Genomic DNA, 22,914 nt, shown 5'->3' with positions numbered 1-22,914 from the left:
AGATGACAGCCGGCCAACGCCGGGCCGCAGAACCTCGCAGTGCTTTCCAGAGGCCTGGCCGCCGCCCTCCCTCACTCTGCTGTGGGCAGGAACAGGCCATCCCGAGGCCTTAAGGACCAGGGTTGGGCCAGACTGACCCGCCTGTCCTGCAAAGGCCGAAGCCCCACGGGAAGGAGAGCAGTCACTGAGCCGGGAGAAGGGAGTAACAGCCTGGGAGGGCAGGGACTCGGCGGGGTGGGGGAGGCCAAAGCACATTCAATAAAGAAAATTAAATGAATTTGTTTCTTAATCTGAAAGGAAAAAAATATTGAAGATCACTTATCATAGCTGGGAGATAAATGCCCCACTGAGATATTAGAAGTCAGACGGTAATTTTTTCCTGATGTCTTACAGAGGGGAACATGGGCTGAAAATGAAAATAAGATGTATAACTTACACATGTTAGAATTTAAGGTTTTACTATTCGCCTACTGTTTTTCCAGGCAGAGAACCAAGAACCAGCCGTCAGAGCCCCAGATTGTTAAAGGTTTAATGTCCCCGTAGCAGTCTGAGAGGAGGCAGTAGCACATCGGGGCTTTGCACCAGAGTTTGACCCTTTGGCTTCTGCTGGAGAAGGACTTGGCCTGCGATGAAGCAGTCCCAGAAAGACCCTGGTGCTGCGTCTGAGCGGAGCTCTTGCGGAGCTGGCGGGGTCTCCTTCACCCTCCTGAAGGCTAACCGCAAGTCGGCGCATGCGCACACAGGCGCATACGCTCCCCACGCACGCACACGCACCCATGCACGCATGCAGGCACATGCGCACATGCATGCATGCACACACACGTACACACACCACCGCGGCCTGGCAGCCCTTCCCAGCATACTTGTCCATGGTGAAACAACCCAAGTGCAGCCGAAGTTTGGAGGATTAAGTTGGCCTTTAACCAGGAGAGCAGCGTTTTCATTGGCTGGGAACGCAGTGCAGAGGGTGAGGTTGCCAGAGCACACACTTCCCCTGGCGGGAGCCAGAGAACTTTCTGCAAGGGGGCGGTGTCGGGCTGGGGCGGGCGTGGCGGAAGGGGACTTGCCCTCCGTGGGCTGCGCCCCACTTTGGGAACATCAGGGAGACGAGTTGTGAAGATTCTTTTCCACATCAGCTGGGCCGCTGGGGATTTCTGTGCCCAAAACGGACCCCTTGCCATGCAGTGGTGAAAAGTCAGACCTCAGAAAGCATCGCAATGAAATGACCCCTTATACCATAGGTGCCTGGGGTAGGGCCAGTCCCTGGGGCCAGGAGGAGAGAAAAATAAATTTGGAAAGAGGAATTGTTTGGTAAAAGCTGCCTGGTATGTCACCTGGTAAGGAGTCTGAGCTCTGCGGTGAGAGAAGCACCTGCTTGGGGGCGGGGGGAGGGGAGGGCGTGGCCAGGCCAGATCCCCGGGGAGGACATCTGAACAGGGTCAGGCCCCGGGTTCTCCTGCTAGGGTGACCACGGGGGCCGGCCAGTAATGGGAACCTTGTCGTTTCCTATCGCAAAGAAGCGGCCATATTTCAGGGTCCAACCCCTCCCCCGCCCCGTGTTCGCACCTGCTCCCCAGCGGGGCAAGGTAATCTGCTTGCCCTCTCTCCCGCCTGGCTGCTTCTCCTCCGGGAACAAGGCCCTGTCCTTGGTCCCAGACCTTAAGATCTGCAAAGGGGCGCCCTAAGGGAGAAGCCCTGGCCACCACCCTGGACTCCACCCTTGCACAAGCTGGCCCTCCTCCGACTTCTGGGAGAGAAGACGGGAAAGCCATGCCCTCACCACCCACCTGCCGCGCTCCCCTCCACGCTGGGGCTCTCGGCTCTGTGACTCTGCAGGCAGCCCAGGCCTCACTCGGGGCTTCCCCAGCTACTGCGAGGCGGGCGGGGTAGTGGGGTACAGGTGAAGCACAGCACAAAGGCTGCTCTTTAATGAGGCAGCTGGCGCCCGTGAAGAGGCCCCATGAAAACAAGGGGGGGCACGCATGGAGGGGGAGAGGTTTTGCCATTCAGCTTGCCCATACTGCTGCTGATTTGTATTGAGACCTGTACTTACAGCTAGCATGGGGTCAGGGCCCACAGGGAGCTGATAGCACTGGGACAGGTGACAGGAGGGCCTGGGGCTGCCACAATAGAGCAGGGAGGCGGTGGTGGCTCTGAGAGTGGAACCCAGAGCATCTCCCGCTCAGCCGTGGCTCAGAAAGGCACGCAGCGGAGGCCACAGCAAAGGCGTTGTGGACCCTGCAATCTTGTCCTTTCTTTTCACCACTGACATACGCTGTTTACTCCTCTGGTTTTATTTGTGTGTGTTCAGGGAACGTAGCTTTAAAGAGGCTACTACTGGTTTCCAGAAGTGCCTTGCAAACTGTCAAGTGATTTAAAACAAGATGAGAAATCTTGAGTATTTGCATAAAAGGAGATTTCAAAGACTTTGCCCAAAGATAACCCCTTCAGACTATGCAAACATCTTCTCTACCTTCCTTTTCAACTCAGAGCAACTTAACTCAGGGTATGTCATCCAGACCCACAGATCTGCAGCCTAGGCTTACTGTCAATGGATATGCAATATCCACACAGCTAACGTGAGGTCCCAAGGGCTACTGGAGCCCTGTGGTTGCATTAGGACTCTCAGGTGTGTCTTCTACATCATGTGTATCTTCCACAACATGTGTACGCAGTACGGAAATTAAGCAAATCTGCGCTGTCTTTAGGATTTCCGTAGGAGCCATGCAGAGATGTGCATATGTCTTTTTTTTTGTTTTTGAAAAGGAGATGCAATATGTTAAAAACAAATTTCAAGACAAGAAATCACCTGTAGTAAAGCCATCACCCTAACTCGTTCGTAGTAGATGCTCATAGCTTCTCTAGAACCCTGAGTACGCCTCCCAACCAGCTTATGTGTGACATGCTCCATATTGTGAGGTTCAGAATTTTAGGAAGCACCTTAGGAAGGGACTCTGCCTTCGGAGGCAGAAGTGACAGGGTGTGTGAGGCTCGTCTTCCTGTATGCAGAACTGAAGTCTGTAGGTGTCTAAGAAGGGCATCTGGATCCTGCTGGCCAGTCTTGGGAGTGTCCGGGCAGACTAATGCTGAACTCTGGTCCAGCAGATCAGGCAAACAAGTCTTTGCATTTCTCCTCTATAAGTTGATGTATTTTTTTTTCCTTCGTGGGATGTTATCCCCCAAACCCGTACGAAGCTGAGAGTTAATTGCAGACCACAGTTTGGATCGAGATGCTGAAGTCTACCTCCAGCACAGAGCCTATGTGCCACGCTGTCTGAAGAGCAACTCATGCTAACAGATTCAACCACAAGGGGAAGGTACAGAGAAAGAGAGCGAACCTTCCTCAAGGCGGGCAACTTCGAATTTCTGTGAGCTCCTCAGACCTCCGTCTCTCCACCGGCCCCTGTGACTTGCCGGCGGCATAGGAAGCAAGAAGGGTCTTGTAGCTTTAGGTGCACAGACTACCTCCTCCAGTGATACATGTATCTGTGGGGTCTCTGGTAAGCATCAACTAACTCAGAATCCCAAGTTAACAAAGAACATGGAGAGAATTCACAGTGAATCACGGGACGGTCCAAAACGTTCTAGCCCAGCGCTGTCCAATCGAAGGGGCCACATATATAATTTAAAAGTTTCTAGTAGCCACATTTTTTAAAATAAAAAAACAAGGTAAAATGAATTTTAATAATATATTAAAATGTATTACTATATTAATTCAATACAGCCCAAAGATGATCATTTCAATAAAATCAATATTAAAAAATTAATGAGACATTTCACTTTTTTTCTACACTAAGTCTTCTAAAGCCAGTATGTTGAAATCTATTTCAACAATATTTCATCAATATTTCAATCTATTTCATGTCCATTTTGCATAGGCCATAGTTCAGGTGCTCCAAAGCAACATGTGACCAGTGGCTACTGCCTCGAAAAACACAGATTCAGTCTGTGAGCCAAGAGATCCCAAATTTTACACTCTGAGTTTTTTCATCTGAAGTTAGGAATTATCTTTTGCATTAAAAGTACCATCATCAGTGTTACTTGGAGGATAGAAGCACAGAGTGGCAGGTGAGAGATTTAAATAGGCCGGCATCTCTTTCATCACACTGTTTCTTTTTGAGTTTTCAAATAATGGGATCTGACGTGGTTCCATCTTAAGAAAAGACATCTTTCTGAAAATCCATTCTCCCTGCTGCCCACCAGTCCAGTTTCCATGTGAGCACTTAGAGGATATTTATGAGGTGCCAGTGACGGCTGCGCCTAGCCTGCCTGGCTCTGAGAGTCCACTGGATCTTCTTTGTTTCCCAGGAGGGGTGAGACTACATCAGTTTCTGAACCTACTCTGGTCAAGACGGGCAGATCAAAAGCAAGGGATACTTTGTGTAACCAGAGCCAGGTAGATATCATGTCTGGTCCCTGGGGTCTTCACACAACTCGCCTCCAGCTGGCTTCTGGTGTGACTGGAGCCAGGGATGGGCTGGCACGGGGGTTCTGGAAGCCGATTTCCTTCGGGGACCCTCTTTGCCCAGGGTTAGTATCTTGCAGTGCTTGAGGCTGCCCTGGCAGTGGGGGAGGGAGCAGTCAGCTCGCAAATGCAGGCTCACCTGAGCACAGACACAGGCTGGTCTGAGGCGCTGCCAGCTCACTTGGGCCTCTGTCCCGGCTCATACACGGATGACCTACATGACTATAGAGGAACATCTTCACCTTTGATTCGCGTTAGCGACGCGTTCATTCACATACTTAACAACCGTGTGTTGAACAGCCAGTGATCACGTGCCAGGTGCTGCCCAGTAAACAAACGAAGCCCTGCCCGCGCTTTAGTGAGGGCTATGCAGAGTGCCGGGAAGGACCCAAGCAGGGTAAATACTGGCGGGTGCCGTTTTAGATCTGGTGGTCAGAGAAGGCCTCTGAGAAGGGGACATTCCCGCAGAGACGTAAAACAAGTGGAGGAGAGAGTCAGAAGGCCAGATCTGGAGTGGGAATGTTCCAGAAAGAAGGAACCCACGTGCCTGGCATGCAGGAGCAGCTAGAGTCTTGTGTGGCCGGTGTGGACGGAAGGAGAGAGATGGGGGTGGAGGGGGAAGAGGGTGTCAGAGGGGTGGTGAAGGACTTTGGATTTTTGTCATAAGCCATTAAAGGGCTTTGAGCGAGAAAGTTAAATATTTTGAAAGGAGGACGCTGGCTGCTGTCTGATGATGAGATTTCAGGAAGGCAAAAGGAAGTGGGAGGAAGAAAGATGCTGCCAGGTGGCCTAGAAGGAGAGGTGCTTGGATGGGGCAGGGGCAGTGGCGGGGAGCGGGGACTGGGTTCGGGCTACAACAGAGCAAAGCCTGTCCAAGGGTGGATCTGGATTGTCGGCAAGCCTCGGGAGTGCCTGTGTTCAGGCCAGTGTGGGAAGCCTTGCTGAACGGCCCTCCATGCTGCGGGGTGGGTGTCGGCAGACATGAGACGGCGGCAAAGGCACAACACGCAGGCAGAGGGGCGGGAACGTGGACCACGGGGCCAGGATCCGAGAGCCTGGGCTCCGGGGCCAGCACTGCCTCCTCTGAATCCTTAGGCCAGTCATTTTACCACCTTAAAGCCCAGCCCACCGTGCCTCTGTATGTCAAGATGCAATTACAATATGGACCTCGCGGGAGAGTGGGTGGGGAGCCAATGGTAACATGGGAAGATGTTTGACAAACTCCGTCCTCCCTGCACTGGGGCCAGGTCATTACCCTCACTCTCTCTGTGGAGAGACACTCACTCGCTGGATGGGCTCCTGGCTCGGACCCCCTGAGCCTCCCTGAAATCCTAGAGTCTGGGGAGGTGGCTGGGATCCCAGCGGCTGGTTTGGGTTAGTGGGGTTGGAGTGTGTTGGGGCCAGGTGTGTCCACAGGCGGGTCTGAGACCAGGGCCCTCGGCGGGGGAGGGTCCCTCCCCACCACACGTGCACCCCTCCTCCTGCTCTCTCTAGACTTGTTTCCTCCATGACCTCATCCACCAGCACAGTGAGAATCCTTCCACGATGATGCCCAAGCCTAAATTCCAAACCCCAGTAGTATCTGAGCTTCGGTTTCCAGGGCCTCGTAGATGTTTTTATCTGGATGTCCTACTGATCGCTCCCGACGCATCTCCTGCGGAACGTTGACATCCCTGCTCAAAGCATGTCCCCCTCCTACCCCCTGTGACTGCTGCTGGCACGGTCCTTCTTGCAAACATCCAAGCTTTGCCAATCTTCGATTCTTTCCTCTCACAAACCCCTCCCCGCAGTGCAATATTTATCCACCTAAGTAAGCCCCGGGAATTATCCCCCGGATATGTCCCTCATGTGTCTTTCCGCTTTTATTTCCACAATCAGTGCCATCACTCTATCTAGTTCAGAACTATCTAATTTCCTACCTGGGATATTTCACCAACTTCTGTACTTATCTTTCCGACTCTCCCCTCCCCACTCTCTGTGTACAATGATCCTTAGCTTTCAAGTCACAGCTCTGGTAATGTTCAGATGTCACTAGTTTCAAGTGGGCGTGTGCATGTGGAATAAATTCCCTGTTTTCTTAGCCTATCCATCAGGGGTCTCTCTGAATTTCCATTTTTATCCCCCTGTGCTGTAGGCCCCTTGGCTTGCCTGACGTTTCGTAAACGAGACTACCATTTTCTCTATTTTCGACCTTGGCTCAATGAAGGTCACTTTTGGGATATCCAGCATTTTCCAAGGCCAGGGCCCTGTCCTGGGTCCTTTCTCCTACAGCATCAGTGTCGACCCTTGCGACAAGCCTATGGAAGAGTAAAGGCTCCAGCCGTGCAGGAAGGGGGCTGCTGGTGCTCAGAAGGGCCCGTAACTGGCCCACGTTCAGAGGCAGGACCGGACCCTGGACCACCCGTCCCCCAGGCGTGCTCTTCCTCGTCCCTGTGATTTTCTTCTCCTCGGTGCCCTCCCGTCCATCTCTACCTGCAAAGTCTTACCGGCCCCGGGCGGCGCTCACTCCCAACACACTTTCCAAGCGTGACAAGTCCTCCCTCGCACGGGGAGCCCTCAGATGTGTTCACCCTCATCATCATCCTGGACTTTAACTCCAAGAATGGTTTGGTCATCTTGGCTCTGGTGAGACCCACCCAGACAGGCCAAGTATCTGGAACAAGACACGGAAGCGTATCTTATTGCGTCATTACCCCCAAGAGGCGCTGCACCTGGGCCCGACATAATGTAGATGCTCCACAAGTGCCTGCTAGTGTCGTGGGCCTGAGGGCTGCCTCGGAGCCCAGAGAGCAGGGGGCCTTCTGGCACTGCTGTGCCCCAGCCCTCAAGTAACCCTCTCACCCCAGGTCTCTGGGGACTGGCTCGGGCTCCCCGGCCCAGCACCACAGCCCCATCTGCTGCGGACACCCCTCGGCGCCAGATCTGCTGACTCAGCCCCCGAGGAGCGAGCCGGGGCGGGCGATGGGGGGGCGGGCGGCCTCCCCCGGCCCCCGACCCTGGGCAGGACAGGCCTGGTGGGCTTACCTGGACCCGTTCATGTGGTCGTACTCCCGCTTGACACTGACCCTCACGGGCTGATTCATCCACTCCTGCTGCGGGGGGAGGGGGTTGATCTTGTGGGGCTGGCCGTAGTCGGGACTCCCGGAGGCGGTCATGTCGGCCTTGGGGAGATGGGCCGCCGGTCCGTAGGCGGAGTCGAAGAGGGACTGGTCGTCGCTCACCACCGACAGAGCCTCCTGGAGGGACAGAGGAGACAGAAGCCCGGCGTCACCCTTCGGCCAGCACCGCTCCCCACCGACCCTCCCTGGGGACCAGCGGGCTGGCCCAGGGCTGCCCAGTTACGCAAGCTTGATGGGTTCTCCGCAGGTTACCCTGGGTGACGACGAGACTGTCTGGGGAGCAAAGCGGGAACGCAGACCTCCGGGAGTGCGGCCGTCGGTTGGGTCTATAGGCTGGGACCCACAGGAAGGAGGGTGCAGAGCGGGAGGCCAGGGAGAATGGTTACACAGAGCACACACGCGGGTTGGGCTGGCGCTTGAACCCCGGGCTCTCTCGGGATAAACAGAAGTGCCCCTTCCTAGCTGGGGAAGCAGTCAAGCTACGGGGCATAGGAGTGGGGACCTTTCTTTTACAGGCAAGGCCAGTGAGACCCACCCGAAGAGGTTAAGGAGGTGGCTCAAGGTCAGACCAGGGAAGAAGGGTGAGGCCCAGGGTGGCGGCCCTCTCCAGTTTCAGTTTCCTTCTCTGCAAACAAGAGTAAGAATAGCTTGTTCAGAGCTGATAGGTGGTTGGATGAGAAGACCTAGCTACAGGGGTCTAGCTTGTTTGCTTAGAGGCGCTCTAGGATGTGCTGGGGCACCTTACGCATCTGAGATGCAGATGGGAGGCTGCCTGCCTCCCCGGGACCCAGTGCTCCGTCATCCTTTCCTGCCTGATTCCTTCAGATGACACTTTCCAGTCCTAAATGTGAGGATTCGGCCTGCCCAGGAAAGAGGGCGGAACCCCAGCTACGCGGATGGAGGGGTCAGGGCTGATCTCCCCACGCCTACCGTCTCACCACCTGCCGGGACAGGTGGAGACGGCGGACGAAGAAAGCCGGCGGCATCGCACTTTCCGGAGGTCTACCAGCCAAAGCAGGATAATGAGAGTCTCTCACTGTCCAGCTCACGGCAGATCACAGCGACCCAGCTCGTGGACTGGGGTGTGCTGGTCACTCGATCACACAATGCCGCCACGTTAAGTTGACCACGTTTCAGAAAAGGTGGTAATTCACCATCTAGAATTAATTGTAATCAATATAATCTAAATATAATTACCCAATCTGTAGTCGTGCAGAGGTGATGTAATATTACAGGAGAAATGTCTAGCACAGTCTCTGGCCCATAGTGACACCCAGTAAAGTCAGCTTTGATGGTTATTAGCTTCAAGTAAAGATTCTCTTAGGCCACCTGCTATGGTCTGAGTTGTTCCCTTAAAATTCATATGTTGAAGCCCTAACCCCAGTTCCTCAGAATCTGACTGTATTTCGAGATGAGACTTTTAAAGCGATGATTAAGTTGAAAGGAGGCCTTTTGGGTGGGGTCCTAATCCGATATGACTGCTGTCCCTATAAGAGGAGGATACCTGGAACCATGGGTAGTGGGCACAGCAGGACCACCATGTAGGGATGCAGCAAGAGGGCAGCGTATCTGCAAGCCAAGAGGAGGCCTCAGGACCCGCCAGCGCGCCATTTTGGATTTCCGGCTTTCAGAGCCGTGAGAAAATATATTTCTGTTGCCTGAGCTACACTGTAGGTGGTATCTTGCTATGGCAGCCCTGCTATGGCAGCCCTACTATGGCACCTTTACTTCAGCCCCCGCTCCCATACCTATAAAATTACCATCTGCTCTACCAGCTACGTGTCACCCTTTCTCCCCTGGCTGTTCTCAACCCCAGCAGGAGGACGGCCATACTTCAAAGGAAGAGGCTCTTCTGCAGCTGTTTCCGGCTGGGATCAGGAAAGAATAGCTGGAACATAGTCCGGGAAGTCTGCTCCTACACCAGAAGGCTTTGCAGAGTATAGACATGGCCGGAGACGGCAGTTGCAAAGCTGAAGTGCCTGCACAGGGTGGAAAGGACAGGGCGGGTCCCTTGATTCAGACCTAAAATCTAGTGGGATCCTTCACTTTCCACCTGCTGCCCTGTGTCATACTCAGAGGAAAGCTGTGCTTCTTGGAACCATTTGTCTGTTGGTGATTATATCCACGGTCCGTTTCCATTAGGGATCCGCGCTGGCTCCACGCCCCAAACCGGGGGTCTGAACTGTCTTCCAGGCACACAGTGGGTTCCAAGCTGAAAAGCGTGACACTGTCATCTTCCAGAGGCCTGAATCTGAGCCCATGAACTTCCTGGGGTTCTACACTAGGAGCGGAGATGCATTACCAACTGGGACCCATAAATGCCCTTTTGGTGACGGACGAACAGTCACCAGTTCTGCTACCAAAACAGATCACACCTAAGGAATCAGGTATCATCCTCTGCCGTGGAGAGCGGCTTACATGCTTGCTTGCTCATGCACAAATCTTGGAGTTTCCAATTAAAGTATCTCTTCCATCTCCTCTCCTCTGGGTTGGGGGAGACGATGATGGAATAATGGAGGCCAGGAGGCCTGGGAGGCAGGACTAGGGCAAACACCCCTAGCATCATTATCCCCAGAGATGGCAGGTCAGGGGGCAGGGAAGCAGGGGAGTCAAGTCAGAGGCACCAAGCAGATGGCAAAACCAGGGTTCACAGCAAAGAGGCTGCAACAGAGGCCAGATAAGAGCAAGCTGGGATTTCTGGAGGCTGACCAAGGAGAGACTTCCTAAGTAGATGAGAAGAAATACTTTACAGAACAAAGTGCAGTGTGGCAAATGGTACAAAACCGTCTCGAACTCATTTTGGGAAAAAGTCTCCTTCAGTTGGCAATCAAAGGAGACTCCAGTCAAGGGGCCACGTCACAGGAGGAGAGGACCCTGGTTTACTCCGGAACGCCTCTCCTTCCCCCTTCTGTCCAGTCCTGGCCTCGGCTCCCTGTGTTGTGTTTTGCAAACTCTTTCCTCCGTGAGCGAGAACACCCGCTCCCTCACCCAGCCCACCCTGCACATTCCCCAGCCAGACCCAGCTCCCTTAAGAGCTGTGAATACCGTCACCTGCCACAAGCCCGGCTCAGATCCCTCCGAGAGCATCCTCGGTTTCATCCATGGCAAATCTATTCTCATCTGCCTGCTTTCCAAGAACTCAGCTTCGCCCCGGCGGCCCACCACCCGCGGTCCCCGTTCATGCCGTCCAGGCTGCACCTCCGGCCCCAGCCTCGCTCTCCTCACTGCCCCACTAAATGGGCCCTCAAGTGCCCTCCTGTGTCTGAGACTTTGTGAGGCCTTGCGCTGGGAGCATCCTTTCTTTGCCCCCTGCTCTGGACACACATCCAGTTCTTCCCATTTTGTGGGCAAATGAAATCTTCCTTGCTCCATGAAACCTTCCCTGATAATAATGCCCTATGACTCATCTGAGCTTTGAAAGGTCCAGTGAGACTAGTGCTTGGGTAAACATACACGTACACGCGCGCGCGCACACACACACGCACACACTTTTCTGTTTGCAGCCATTGATAGGGAAAAGGCTTTTTAAAAAAAATTTCATCCCATGGTGGAGAAAAGAATTGGTGGCTGGGAGAAGCTGGGGAGGGAGAAGATGCAAGAGGACGGTTCCTTGTCTGGCCTCCTGGACTGGATCAGAAAACCTAACACGAGCAGGGGAGGGACGTGAGGACCATTCGTAGATTTGGGGAGACCAGGCCCCAAACAAGCTGCTTTGGGATCCTGGTGAAGCGTGAGAGCTGGGCAGAAGATTCACACTGGCTCTGAAAGGAAACCACGGCGTTTTGCCATTCAAGGCTGGAGCTTTGGGGGTGTCCCAAGACCAAGCCCGTGGCATTTTCCCAATGGGCAGCAGCGAGTCTTTTCCAAACTGCTTTTGGGGCAGCAGTGCGTTGCAGGGAGACGGGCGTGGAGCAGGAAGAGGCCGACAGGAGCACGGTGTGAGGTGAGGGTGGCCATCGTACTTGTATGACAGAATCTTGCCCCACTGGGGGTCCCAGAAGTCCCTGGGGGGTGATTTGATGGGGGCGTCGGCACCAAGGAGCTGCTTTTGCCCAGCTGAGGAGCTGTTGAGCCGGCAGACAGATCAACAACATGCCTGTAGCTTGTTACACACTTGTGGCTCTTGTTATTTGCCCTATGTCTTAGAAGCTGTTTACTTTTACCTAAATTCTTAAAACTTACAAGAGTTTCAACATGAAACTCTTACTTGTACTTAAAGCTCTTTATAGGAATGAGTACACAGTTGGGGTTCAGGACCTTTGTACTGAGGGATGGTTGCTAAGAGTTCACCTCCAGGATGATGGGCTGGAGACAGAACATACAAGTTCACACTCTGTTCTCAGGGTGGCTGGGTTCCTTCACTTCTCCTTTTGACTTTGGGCCTGACACTGATCCCTTCATTCAGAGGAAGTCAAATGATCCTTTAAAGACTCGCCGAGTCCGGGTTGCTGTAGAGCACATGGCAGGGAAACTGACTTCAGTGGGGAGGACAGAGGGCGTGGCCCTAATCCCGTGTGGTGCTCAGTCTGGGGTCTCTCTCGGCCCTTGTCGCTGTCCCTGTGAAGTCAGCCCTGACTTGCTTAGTAACCGGATTCTGAGAAGCACATCCCTTTGCTCTGCTGAGGGCTGGGAAGGAAAGGCCTGTCACTTAGGATGCCCTGGTCCCCCAGCCACTGAGACCTCGACCCAGAGGGAGGCCCAGGGCCCCTTGACTCCAAGCAGGGAGGTGGCCCAGCACATCAGCATCCCACTGGACCCGTTTGCCAGAGCACTCAGGCAAGGGCAACTACTTGGAATGGCAACTTGACTTCTGAGCTAAGTGGAGAGTCATACTGGCCGTAGAAATGCTGACCAAACGGTGCCAGCTTTCCTTCTCAGGATGCCCTGCTGTCCCAGGGAGCCAGCAGAGGTACACGGCCAATGGGCACTAGACTTGGTGCTTCTTACCCAATTTGTGTAAGGTGCCTTTAACAGTCATTTATAATACATCCCTGTTATCATTATAGGAAACAGATCAAAGTAGCAGACGATGACCACAGCATTTATTAAGTGCAAATCAAGTTTCCCTGAGCGAACTCATTTCATCCTCCCTGCAATTCTATGAAGGATGTGCTGTTATCACCTCTATTTTTCGGTAAGGAAATGGATATTCAGAGAAGTGAACTAACTAGCTCAGGTGGCGTAGCGAGTGAGTGTGACCTGGGATTCAAATGCAGATCTGCTGTCTGGGCACTTAATCATTACCATCCACCTCCCAGTTAGACTCTGACGTCTTTGAGGGTAACTCTTTATGCTTGTTGAGATGTACACAGAGCACAATCTTTGGAGTCAGAAAGATCTGAGTTCCAGTCCAAGTTCCATCAGTTACTCATCAATGCACCACCTGGTGCAATTTATTTATACTTTACAAACTTCATTTCCTCATCTGTAGAATGGTGATAATAACAGTACCGAATCTGGCAGATTTTGAATAAATACAAAACGAGGTAAGTGAACTCCCTAAATCAAGAGCCTGAAGTTCTTAGGACACAGCAAACACTAAAACAAAAACAACAACAACAACAAAAAGTTTTTTTAAAAAAGAAGCACAATGCTGAGAGATGCCTTGGGACCCTTTGGGTTGGAGATGGGGGCAGGGGGAGGGGAGACAGATAAAGCCTGAGAGATTCCAACTGTGTTGGTTACTTAACAGTAAGCAAGGTTGCCCAAGGCTCAAAATGAGCGGGTTTGAAGATAATAGTTGGATTTGAAATGCAGATTCCATGGGCTTCTAGAAAAGAGACCCTAGTTTCTAATCTATGTTTCTCCTTCTCCTTGCAAACCATCAGATTGTTCCACTGCAGACTTCAGCCCTCTCTCTCCTTCTAGCTTCTGGATTCAGGCCTCTAGGAGGCACAGATAAGGCACTGAAATAATCCTGCAAACGAGGGCAGGAGGAGGCCAGCGCCCACTCAGCCTGCTGTTCCTGCATCAGGCATGTGGTAAACATCAGAAGAATGCCACATGCATAACTGTGAATTCACTAATAAATAAACTTCCCTTATTTTGGAATTTGCCATATACACTTTTTCCCCCCCTCTCTTTTCCTTTTTTTTAAATACCAGCAGATGTGTCTTCCACCATTTGTTTCCCTTAGATTAAGCAAAGGATATTTTCCAGGCTCACATCAGTTGAGCGATGGGGGATGTGGTCAGAGCACGGCCACACGATGGCCTGGCTGACATCAGTGGTGAGCCAAGAACTGCATCTCCAGAGACCTTAGCGGAGATGCAGGCAGAGAGGGAAGATGCTGGAGAGGGTGCCGTGAGGATCTCCCCATTCTCTGCAGGAGAGCATGGAAGAAATGTCTGCCGGGGTCCTTGTGCAGGAAGGACACACGTGAGCCACGGTGACGGGCCAAATGGAGTTAGAGAAGGAAAAGACCCAATGTTCCCCAACCCTTTCCTGATTCTTACAATGAAGGCTGAGTATTTATTTCTAGCACGGGGAATGACCCAAAAGATGGGCCTGAGAAGAACTGACCCTACGTTGTTTCCTTCCCCTCCTCTCCCCTGTCCTGCCGTGAAACTCGTAAGGACAGCTTTCTGTGGCTCAGGAACTCTGCTGGAGCAAGTGAAAAAGATGTCCAAAGAGACCAGACTGGGTTCCTTGCCTCTGCCCCTGCTCAGCTGGCCCTCGACTCCCAGACCAGGCCTCTGGAAAGCTAATCCCTGGGTCACCGCAGGGAGCCCACGAGCTGTGGCTTTTTATTACATTCTTTGCATAATGACGCGAAGGCCCTTCTCCTGGCAGCCAGAGAGCATACAAAATGCAGACAGGATTCTAGGGAGCAAAGTCCTCTGTCTTCTCTGTTTGGGGAAACCAGCAGGCTCTGCAGCAGAGAGTGTGTGTGTGTGTGTGTGTGTGTGTGTGTGTGTGTGTGTGTGTGTGTGTGTGTGTGTGTGTGTGTATGTGTTGGGGGGTTGGTCAGCACATTCTCATCTGAAGTGTCAGGAGAGGTGGCTCCTGTGAGTTTGCTCAAACCTTTGGCCTCTCCCTCCCTTCTAAGTGCCAGCCCTGGGCCCAAATTTTGCCCGTTATTTCCATCCCGCAGAGGGCAGGTGCCAAAGGGAAGAGGAGGTAAATGTTCTGCAAAGTTGGATACGGAAGAAAGTGGAAACATTGATCAGTCGCCCAACTTTAACTGAAAGCTCTTCTGCACAGAGCGGCGCAGGTACCCTGCTCAGGTCGGAAGGTTGCCTTTGCCCCAAAACAGCCACATCAGTATTTCCAATCTTTGCTACTCCCCACCGAGAGGCCGCGTCTATTTCCCTCCCCTTGAGCCCAGAGGAGACTTTATGACGCCTCCGCAAGTGGAAGGTGGCAGAAGTGACCTCGCGGGACTTCCAAGGCCGGGTGATAGACGCGTTACGACTTCCACCCGCTTCTCATTCTCTCTCGGGCCTCTAGCCCTTGGAAACCAGCCACCGTCCTGTGAGGAAGCCCAAGCCAGCCCGAGCAGAGGAACTACACGAAGAGGTCCACACACAGAGCAACTGAGGTCACCAGCCACCAGCCAGCATCAGCCTCCTGGCCTGGGAGTGAGGAACCTTCCACGAAGGTTGACAGAACTCATAAGCATGATAACTGTTCTGTGCCGCTCGATTTGGGGGTGATTTCTCATGTAGAGACCGGAGCATCTCCTAGCACTTTAATCAGCAACAAGAGATCCTTATTCAACGGAGGTAGAGGAGGCTTGTGTGAGTATCCTTCTGACTATGGTTACCGGCAGGGGCTGGCAGGAGTCGGCACCAGGACAGATTCCGGGGGGAAGCTGAGGCCCAAAGGCTAACCGCCCCAGGTTCGTACAGTGAGGGAGACTCAGCCATAAGGCCTGACTCCTCTGATAAGCATGTAGGCGAATGACCTCAGACAAACAACAGTGAGAAAACAAAGCAACAGCAAGCAGGGACCACGTTTTTAAATTAGAAAGAACAAACAGAACAGGTATAATTTGAGAACGTGAAGCTTTCAAGGAACTTTTATAACCATCACCTCGTTTAGCCTTTGAGGACGTGAGTTAGGACCCTCATATCATTGTAAAGAGAGCTGAACTAGTGACTCTGCAACCCGTAGCCTGGCTGCAAAGCTTATACTCTTCTCCCCAAACCGTTCCCAGTTTGCTAACTCTGCCTAATCCTGTCCTGGGTTCTGCCACAAAGCCAAATTGGCCCTGGAGACGCAGAGTGTTTGGCTGATCTCTAAAGTAGCTTATTGACATTTCTAACCTCATCCCCGACCCACCCGCCGTCCCCCACCCCCACTCCTTGTCACTTAGATCTTCACTAACTGGGGATGGGGCTTCTGCTGTGGCCATCCCAGAGAAAGGCAGCCGGCCAAGCCCCCAGAAGATGGAACTGGAATCCTTTGCAGATGAAAGTACTTTATTTAATGGAGTTTAATAAATTAAGGGAATGAGCCTGAATGAGTTCAGAGGAGAGGGTCTTGGCATTCCATAAAGATGGCCATGTAACAGAATCCAGAGTTGCAGGCCCCTGTTAATCACCATCTCCCATTAGATGCTTCTCCACGTCTCCCGTGGGTATTTACCTCTGCCTGTTGACGTTGAGTTTTCACAGTCACTTTTTTGACCATAACCACATTTAAAGGGCATCTCTAAAGATCAAAGTGACATTCTCCTCCCACAGAGAATGATTTTACTGCTGAAAAGAAGTAAAGTGCTGAATGTGGATACTAACAGGAAGGCGGATAGAAGGTTAGTCTGAGCTCCAAGAAGGGAACATTTTACAGTGTGTTGTCCTTTCTGTTTCTTTACAAGGGGGCTGACCACCCTTCAAGCTGCTTTTTCTCAGTAACAATGTAGAGTGTGAAAAGGCCAGCCACGATCTGTCGTGTATCACTTGTGACATTCGACACTCCAGGGACCAGGCCCCTAATAATAAGGAGTCACCTGACTACAGAGGTGGACCCCGAGGTTCCCAAGGGACAGGGCGGCAAGAGGGTGGGATGTGAGGCCTCGCTGTGGTTGGGAAGCTTAGATGTTCTCTTCTGTGAAATCAAGCCTGTATTCTCCTGCCAGTTCTGATTGGCTGGAAGGGTTAAATAAAGCCCTGCCAGGTGCAAAGGGGTGATGATGAAGAGAGAGCTGTCAACCATCAAAACACACCCCCAGATGCCATGGGGAGAAGCAGGCGGGCAAGGTGGCCGTCCTGGACACTGGACGCAGTTCCCGGTGGATTTCACTGCTCATCCCTTGCACTGGGACTGTATTCTGCCTCGTTGAACAGCAGTGGCTGCACCATCATTCAAAACACAGGATGCTTCCACACTGGTGGCCGAGTGCCGCTGCTCTGAGCCCCCTCCTGCCCTTCTCCTCCACGGGGTGATAATAACTAAAGGGTCAAAGACGGGCACTGCAGGTCCTCTGGGACTCTGCTCCAAGACCAGGAGTCGGTGCCCCGCTGCCCCCGTGGCACCACACGAGTGGCTACACATCAGAATGTTTTCCTTGCCCTGCTTTTCCGACTGTGGAGGTGGTGGCGTGAGAGGATCGTTGAGGATCTGGGTGGGCCGGGAGCCGCCTTGTCCCCCAGAGGGTCCCTGAGCACGTCTGCTGCAGGAGGGCTCAGAGACAAAGGGTAAAAGGGAAGCAAACCACTTCTCCACAGGGTGCCGTATAAAATCCATTCCAATCAAAGGCACAGGCTGCCAGCTGGGTCAATGCGGGGTGTGATTGGCTGTGCAACTTTGGGCAAATTACCTAAACTCTTGGCTCCTGGGCAATTTTAACTGTCTTCTACTGACCGTTTCATGCTCTTTGACGATGATGAATGGCCACAGTGCCCTGATCATGGGGAGCTGAAAGCTTGTAGGAAGCATCCTGGTGGGGAGCGGCTGCAGTGCTTCCTCACAGAGACTGAATTTCCCCCATCGTGGGCTGGTGGGACGGGCCGGGGGATGGGATGCAGTTCCTGAGACTGGGGGGTGGGGGGGCTCTAAGAGTTTCCCTTGGGGCTTGGTCTTTATGGCTCCGGCCTGCTAGCTGGACCAAGACGAGCTCAGTCCGGTCTGTGGTGACAAGAGAGTGACGAAGGGAAGAAGGGGGCGGAGGCAGTTCAGGTCTGAAACGATGGCCCCCCCCAGGGGAAGCAGACATTTGTCTACCAGTCTTGATGATGCCTTCTGACGTCTTTTGCAAGCGTCTGGGAAGGGAGGGAACGTAGATGGCATGTATCCTTGGGTGCTTCTCCAACGCCACGGGTCCCGGGAACTTTCCCATCCTTTCTCTCAACGACCGGTTTTGCTGCTAGAAGCAGCCCAAAGAGAGGGACCACGTCAGCCTTAGTCACTGTCTGCATCCGGCAGCTTGCACAGTTCCTGGCACCTAGTAGGTGTGCAACAAATTTTTTGGACGGAGAAGAACCCCAGAGCATGATGGGAAACACCGAGAGCCTCCCACCGGCACCTCTGCCGCCAGCCAGACCTCCCGCTCACTCTCGGCCACCGGACATTAAGCCTTGCACCCAGGCTTGTCTAGTTTTTTAACCCGCCACACCCAGTGACCGTTTCTTGTTCAAATTTAAACACGAAGCCACTGACTACTCCGCACACCTCCCCCCGCCCAAACAAGCCCTCGAGGTCCTTTTCCTAGAAGCTGTGATCTTATCCGCTGATTTCCTCATGTGATGGTTTCCGTGGCAACGGGTGCCCTCATAATCACAGGAAGCCTGGCAGGAAACAAGCACGTAGGGGCCCTTCGATCTATTCTTCCAGCTACACCCAGGGAGCATCCTGGCAGGAGGGCAAAAGCTAAACCAGCCTCCAGAAGCAGGGAGTCCATATCTGTGAGCCCCGCTGGCCCTGGCCAGGGAGAGGGGAGAGTCCACTTCACCTTGATGGATACCCGGGGCCCAGCACAAGTGACTCTGTTTGACTTCACTTTCTCCAGGGCGTTGGGCAAAGAGGATCCCTAATCCATTTCCCAGTGCTTAATAGCTGTTTCCTTTCCATGATTCATGCCCAAGGAGCCACGCTGGGTGACCTCAGGCCCATCTAGTCCTGAGTGTGCAGGATTTCCAGCTTTCACATCTGGATGAGCTATTCTAGGCAAGGTGTTTAGTTCTTCTGCGGACCCAGGACATATGGTTACCAGATTGCTGCAGCAACACCAGGATGGGAGTGACCAGAGGAGGTGCCCACAGAGGTCTGTCTTCTGGGCTGGCTCAGCCAGCCCTTCCCCCCTCTTTGCCCACCTCCTGGGTTCACTGTACTCTGCTCCTCTACTCCATTTGTACCTTCTGTTCATTTCCCCCTTTCTTGTTCCTTCTCTTGCATTTTAATGTCCTATTTTTTAAATTAATTTTTATTGGAGTATAGCTGCTTTACAATGCTGTGCTTAGTTTCTCCTGTACAGCAAAGTGAATCAGCTATACGTGTACATATATGCCCTCTTTTTTTTTGGATTTCCTTCCCATTTAGGTCACCACAGAGCACTGAGTAGAGTTCCCTGTGCTATACAGTAGGTTCTCGCTAGTTATCTGTTTTATATAATGCATAGTAGTGTGTATATGTCAATCCCAATCTCCCAATTCATCCCACGGCCCCCTTCCCCCCTTGGTATCCATACATCTGTTCTCTACATCTGTGTCTCTACTTCTGCTTTGCAAATAAGTTCATCTATACCATTTTTTCTAGATTCCACATATAAGTGATACTATACGATACTTGCTTTTTCTCTTTCAGAGTTACTTCACTTTGTATGATAATCTCTAGGTCCATCCACGTCTCTGCAAATGGCACAGTTTCGTTCCTTTTTACGGCTGAGTAATATTCCATTGTGTATATGTACCACATCTGCTTTATCCTTTCCTCTGTTGATGGACTTAACGTCCTATTTTAAATAGTTTTTCCTCTTGTTACATAAGACCTGCCACCCCTTTCTCCCCAGCACTCTTGGCCTGTAGACATCTCTATAATACAGATTTCTGATTGCTCTTTGCGTGTCTGCAGACACCTATGTGGACACCAGCTTTCTTCTCCCTTTGCTCTCTCCAGACGTCCCTGCATTAGATTCTTCCTCATCCCCTCTGCCTCATTAAATCTCAGCTTTTCACCGGACCTTTACGGAGGACCTTCTACACGTCAGGCATTCAGTACAGGGGATGCAAAGATAAATGAGCCCCGAGGTGCTCGATCTGGGGACAAGGTTGACATAAATACAGGGACTTATGTGGGGGGGTGGGAGGGCAGTGAGTGAGGGCCTTGGGGGTTGGCCTCCTGGAGGAAGTAGAACCTGAGGTAGGTGGAAGGGACCTTCTAGAACACCTGGAGTTCCACCACGTCTTCCAGGAAGTTTTGCCACCCTGCAGCTCACCACAGTAACCTCTCACTCCGCTGAAGTCTGTAGTACTCTCCATCTCACCACTGATTCAGCACTTTATTCTAGACTGCCTTGTCACGTTGCTTTTATTTGTATCTAACCCCTTCTGGATACTGTAGTTTTTCATAGGTTGATGCTCTGTCTCTCCAGAAAGTAAATCCCGCATGGATGGATTTTTCTTTGTGGTTTTCCACAGACGTTATAAACACTCAGGAATACCTTGGTTTCCTCATCCTGAAAATGGGCACAAGGACAGAACCTACTGCAAAGGGTTAATGTGAGGATGGGGTGAGGCGAAGGGCTCCCCACTGTGTCCTTGCTCTGAACAGCACAGTGCTGGCCCCTTAGACATGTCGCTTCTGGGACCTCTTGTTAGTTCTGCGACTTTAGGCCAATTCTTTCATCTCTCTGTGCCACGGTTTCCTTTTTGGTAAAATAGTGGTGATGACATTAGTACGCTAACTCACGCCTGTCACACAGTAAAGCACTCCTTAAGCTTCACCTTCTTATTCTAATCCACCGGTTTTAACATAGGAAAAGCACTTCATTTCTCCGGGCCTATTGCTTCACCAAAACACAAAAGACTGAACTAGGTGAGAGCAAGATCCCTGCCAGTGCTTCGGTCCCATTATCGATCAGTAGATCCATCTTATAGCCCCATTCGCCTGCGACGGTCTCAGCTGATGCCTTTTGTGCCAGAAAATGCTTCCTAATGCCTCCTTTCACTCTCACAATTATCCTGGTTTGGCTGATGGGCTACGGGGCTGCCCCATCTACGGTAACTCAGAGATCGCAGGGTGCCTCAGCCCCACCGGACCACTGCTTGTCGTTCTTGCCCTCCCCTCCGGGGAAGAGGGAAGGGGAACCGAGGACAGCCTGGTCTCCACGCAGGAAGCCAGGCATCGCTCCTCTTGGAGCCCAGACTCTGCCTCTGGTACACAGCTGGTCTCTCGGTTGGCAGCCACCCTCAAAGCAGTCACCCGCTGCGTTGGCCCTCATCCCCGTTTGACTTGAGTGCCAAGCCCAGGCATTCTGGCACCGGGCCTCCTGTCTCTCGGCATCCATCTATAGGAAAAGCAGATATTTTGTGAACAAGTCCTGCCAAGGCCTTCCAATGAAAACATCTCAGTGGGATTCCATGGAGGTGTTTTCTTTGTCACTCTCAGTAAAGCTGGTTGAGCAGAAAACCCAGCTGAAGCCCCCTGACAGTTCCTAGGGACTTGGGACTGGCTTGATTACTTTCTCTATCAAGGGTACTTAGTGTTCGGCTCTTGGAAGCTTCTGGAGGGACCGGTCTTGCTGCGGAGAAGCCTCGCCTGTCTGTCTGTCCCAAGGACAGGAGTCATGAGGGCAGTAAGGCTTAATCCTTGACGTTCCAAAAACGTATGGGAAACGGGAAACCGCTCTCCTAGGTGGGAAAGCCATGAGGAGGTGTCCAAAACCTCATCCAAAAGCCTCTCAGCTCCTTTCCCTGCTTGGTTCCCTTTACTTCAGGAGCCACTGTCGTTGACTGTCAATTCTCATGCTGCCACGTCTGCTTGGGTTTCTTCACGGTTGGGATCTCCCACGTTCTGCAGGCCTTGGTGATTTTCACGAGAAGGCCAAAGCCAACAATGTCAACCTTCCCAGCCCTGCGCTTCTTGGAACCCGGCGTCACCTTGCTCTCTCTAATCCCGAACCAAGAAAGGTTGCAGGTCTCCCAGGCTGAATGACTTTTTTAAAGTGTTAGGGATTGTGGAAAGGGGGAGCGAGGGTATGTACACTCTTCTTCAACCTCAGTCTTGTGATAAACTCAGAATTAAGAAACAAAAACTGTTTACATAAACCTATGATCCTTTTACATAGAAAGAAACCGAACTCTTGAATTTGGTCCTTCAGACCAACACTGTCCAGTAGAACTTTCTTCGATAGGAAATGTTCTCCAGTCTGCACTGTGCAATGCAGAAGGCACCAGCCCTGGTGGCTACAAGCATTTGAAAGGTGGCCCGTGTGACTGAGGAACTGAATTTTTAAATTTTAGTTAATTTAAATTGAAATAGCCACATTTGCTAGGGATTGCCATGTTAACCAGCACAGGCTCTAGACACTCGTGCTTGGTGGCCGGTCTACGTACTACTCAAAATGTGTGACGGTCACTTTGGATATTTCTTGAACACGTCCTGTCTCATGGGATCGTGAAACATATTTGTCACAAAAAGCATTCCTTCTTTGAGGCATTCATTCATTTGACGAATATTGGTTGGACATGTGCCTTGCTCCAGGCACTGTGATAAAAAGTCAAGAATGTGTCTGTGGAAGATGACATCAGAGAGGTTTAATAGCATTTGTTGATTGCAATGGAATTAGGAGATTTGTAGAAACTTCCCCTACTGCGGATCTGGCTGTGTCTGTGTAGCGAAGTAAATGCCTGCAAGTGATTTTGTGAATAGAGGTTCCCCTGAGAAGTGAGCAGCCTCTCCAAGTCTGCTGTGTAATCACGACTGTGCCCAGGGCAGGGGAGGTGATGGTAAGAGAGGGAGATGGGGGAAGATCCTGAATTAAATACGGTAGGAATTACGGTATGTTGTGAGGACCAAGGTAAAGAGGAGCGAGGCCTGCAAAAGAACTCTGGAAAGTGTAAGGCGCTGCCTTTTAATGCTACCGTGAGCAATCCGGGCCGATGGCTTTCCCAGATACCCTGGTGTAGCATCTCCGAAAGCGATAAAGCAGCTGAGCAGTGCCTCCCGAGGAAGAGGCAGGGCGTGAAGTCGACAGAAGGCAAGTGCCGAGGCAGGGGGGGGGGTTCGGAGGAGGGGAGACCAGTGAACTGAGCAGGAATGTGGGGGGGGGGGAGAGGGTGTTAACACTCGATCGCCTGTCAACAAATGTATGGCAGGGACTTTCCTGGTCACTCATAGCCAGCTGGGACCTCACGGAAACATTTCATCCCGTATCTAAAGAGCACACAGCAG

General features: G+C 52.1%; 1 protein-coding gene across 3 annotated transcripts in view; it reads right to left on the bottom strand.

Moving 5' to 3' along the window:
• Nucleotides 1-22,914, bottom strand: part of FLI1 (Fli-1 proto-oncogene, ETS transcription factor) — a 123,943-nt gene that overhangs the window by 44,307 nt on the left and 56,722 nt on the right. For 2 of the 3 annotated variants that reach the window (XM_067039314.1, XM_059068612.2), the window contains one exon: nt 7,490-7,701. In XM_067039314.1, the coding sequence (XP_066895415.1) occupies nt 7,490-7,701 (212 nt within the window). Of the gene's footprint in view, nt 1-7,489; nt 7,702-7,836; nt 7,912-22,914 lie in introns of those variants that run through there. The other variant, XM_067039315.1, reaches the window with a different exon arrangement.

This window comes from Kogia breviceps, chromosome 7 (genome assembly GCF_026419965.1).
Source record: "Kogia breviceps isolate mKogBre1 chromosome 7, mKogBre1 haplotype 1, whole genome shotgun sequence".
NCBI lineage: Eukaryota > Metazoa > Chordata > Mammalia > Artiodactyla > Physeteridae > Kogia > Kogia breviceps.
The sequence above is the reverse complement of the archived record's forward strand: the minus strand, read 5'-3'. Positions and strand labels throughout refer to the sequence as shown.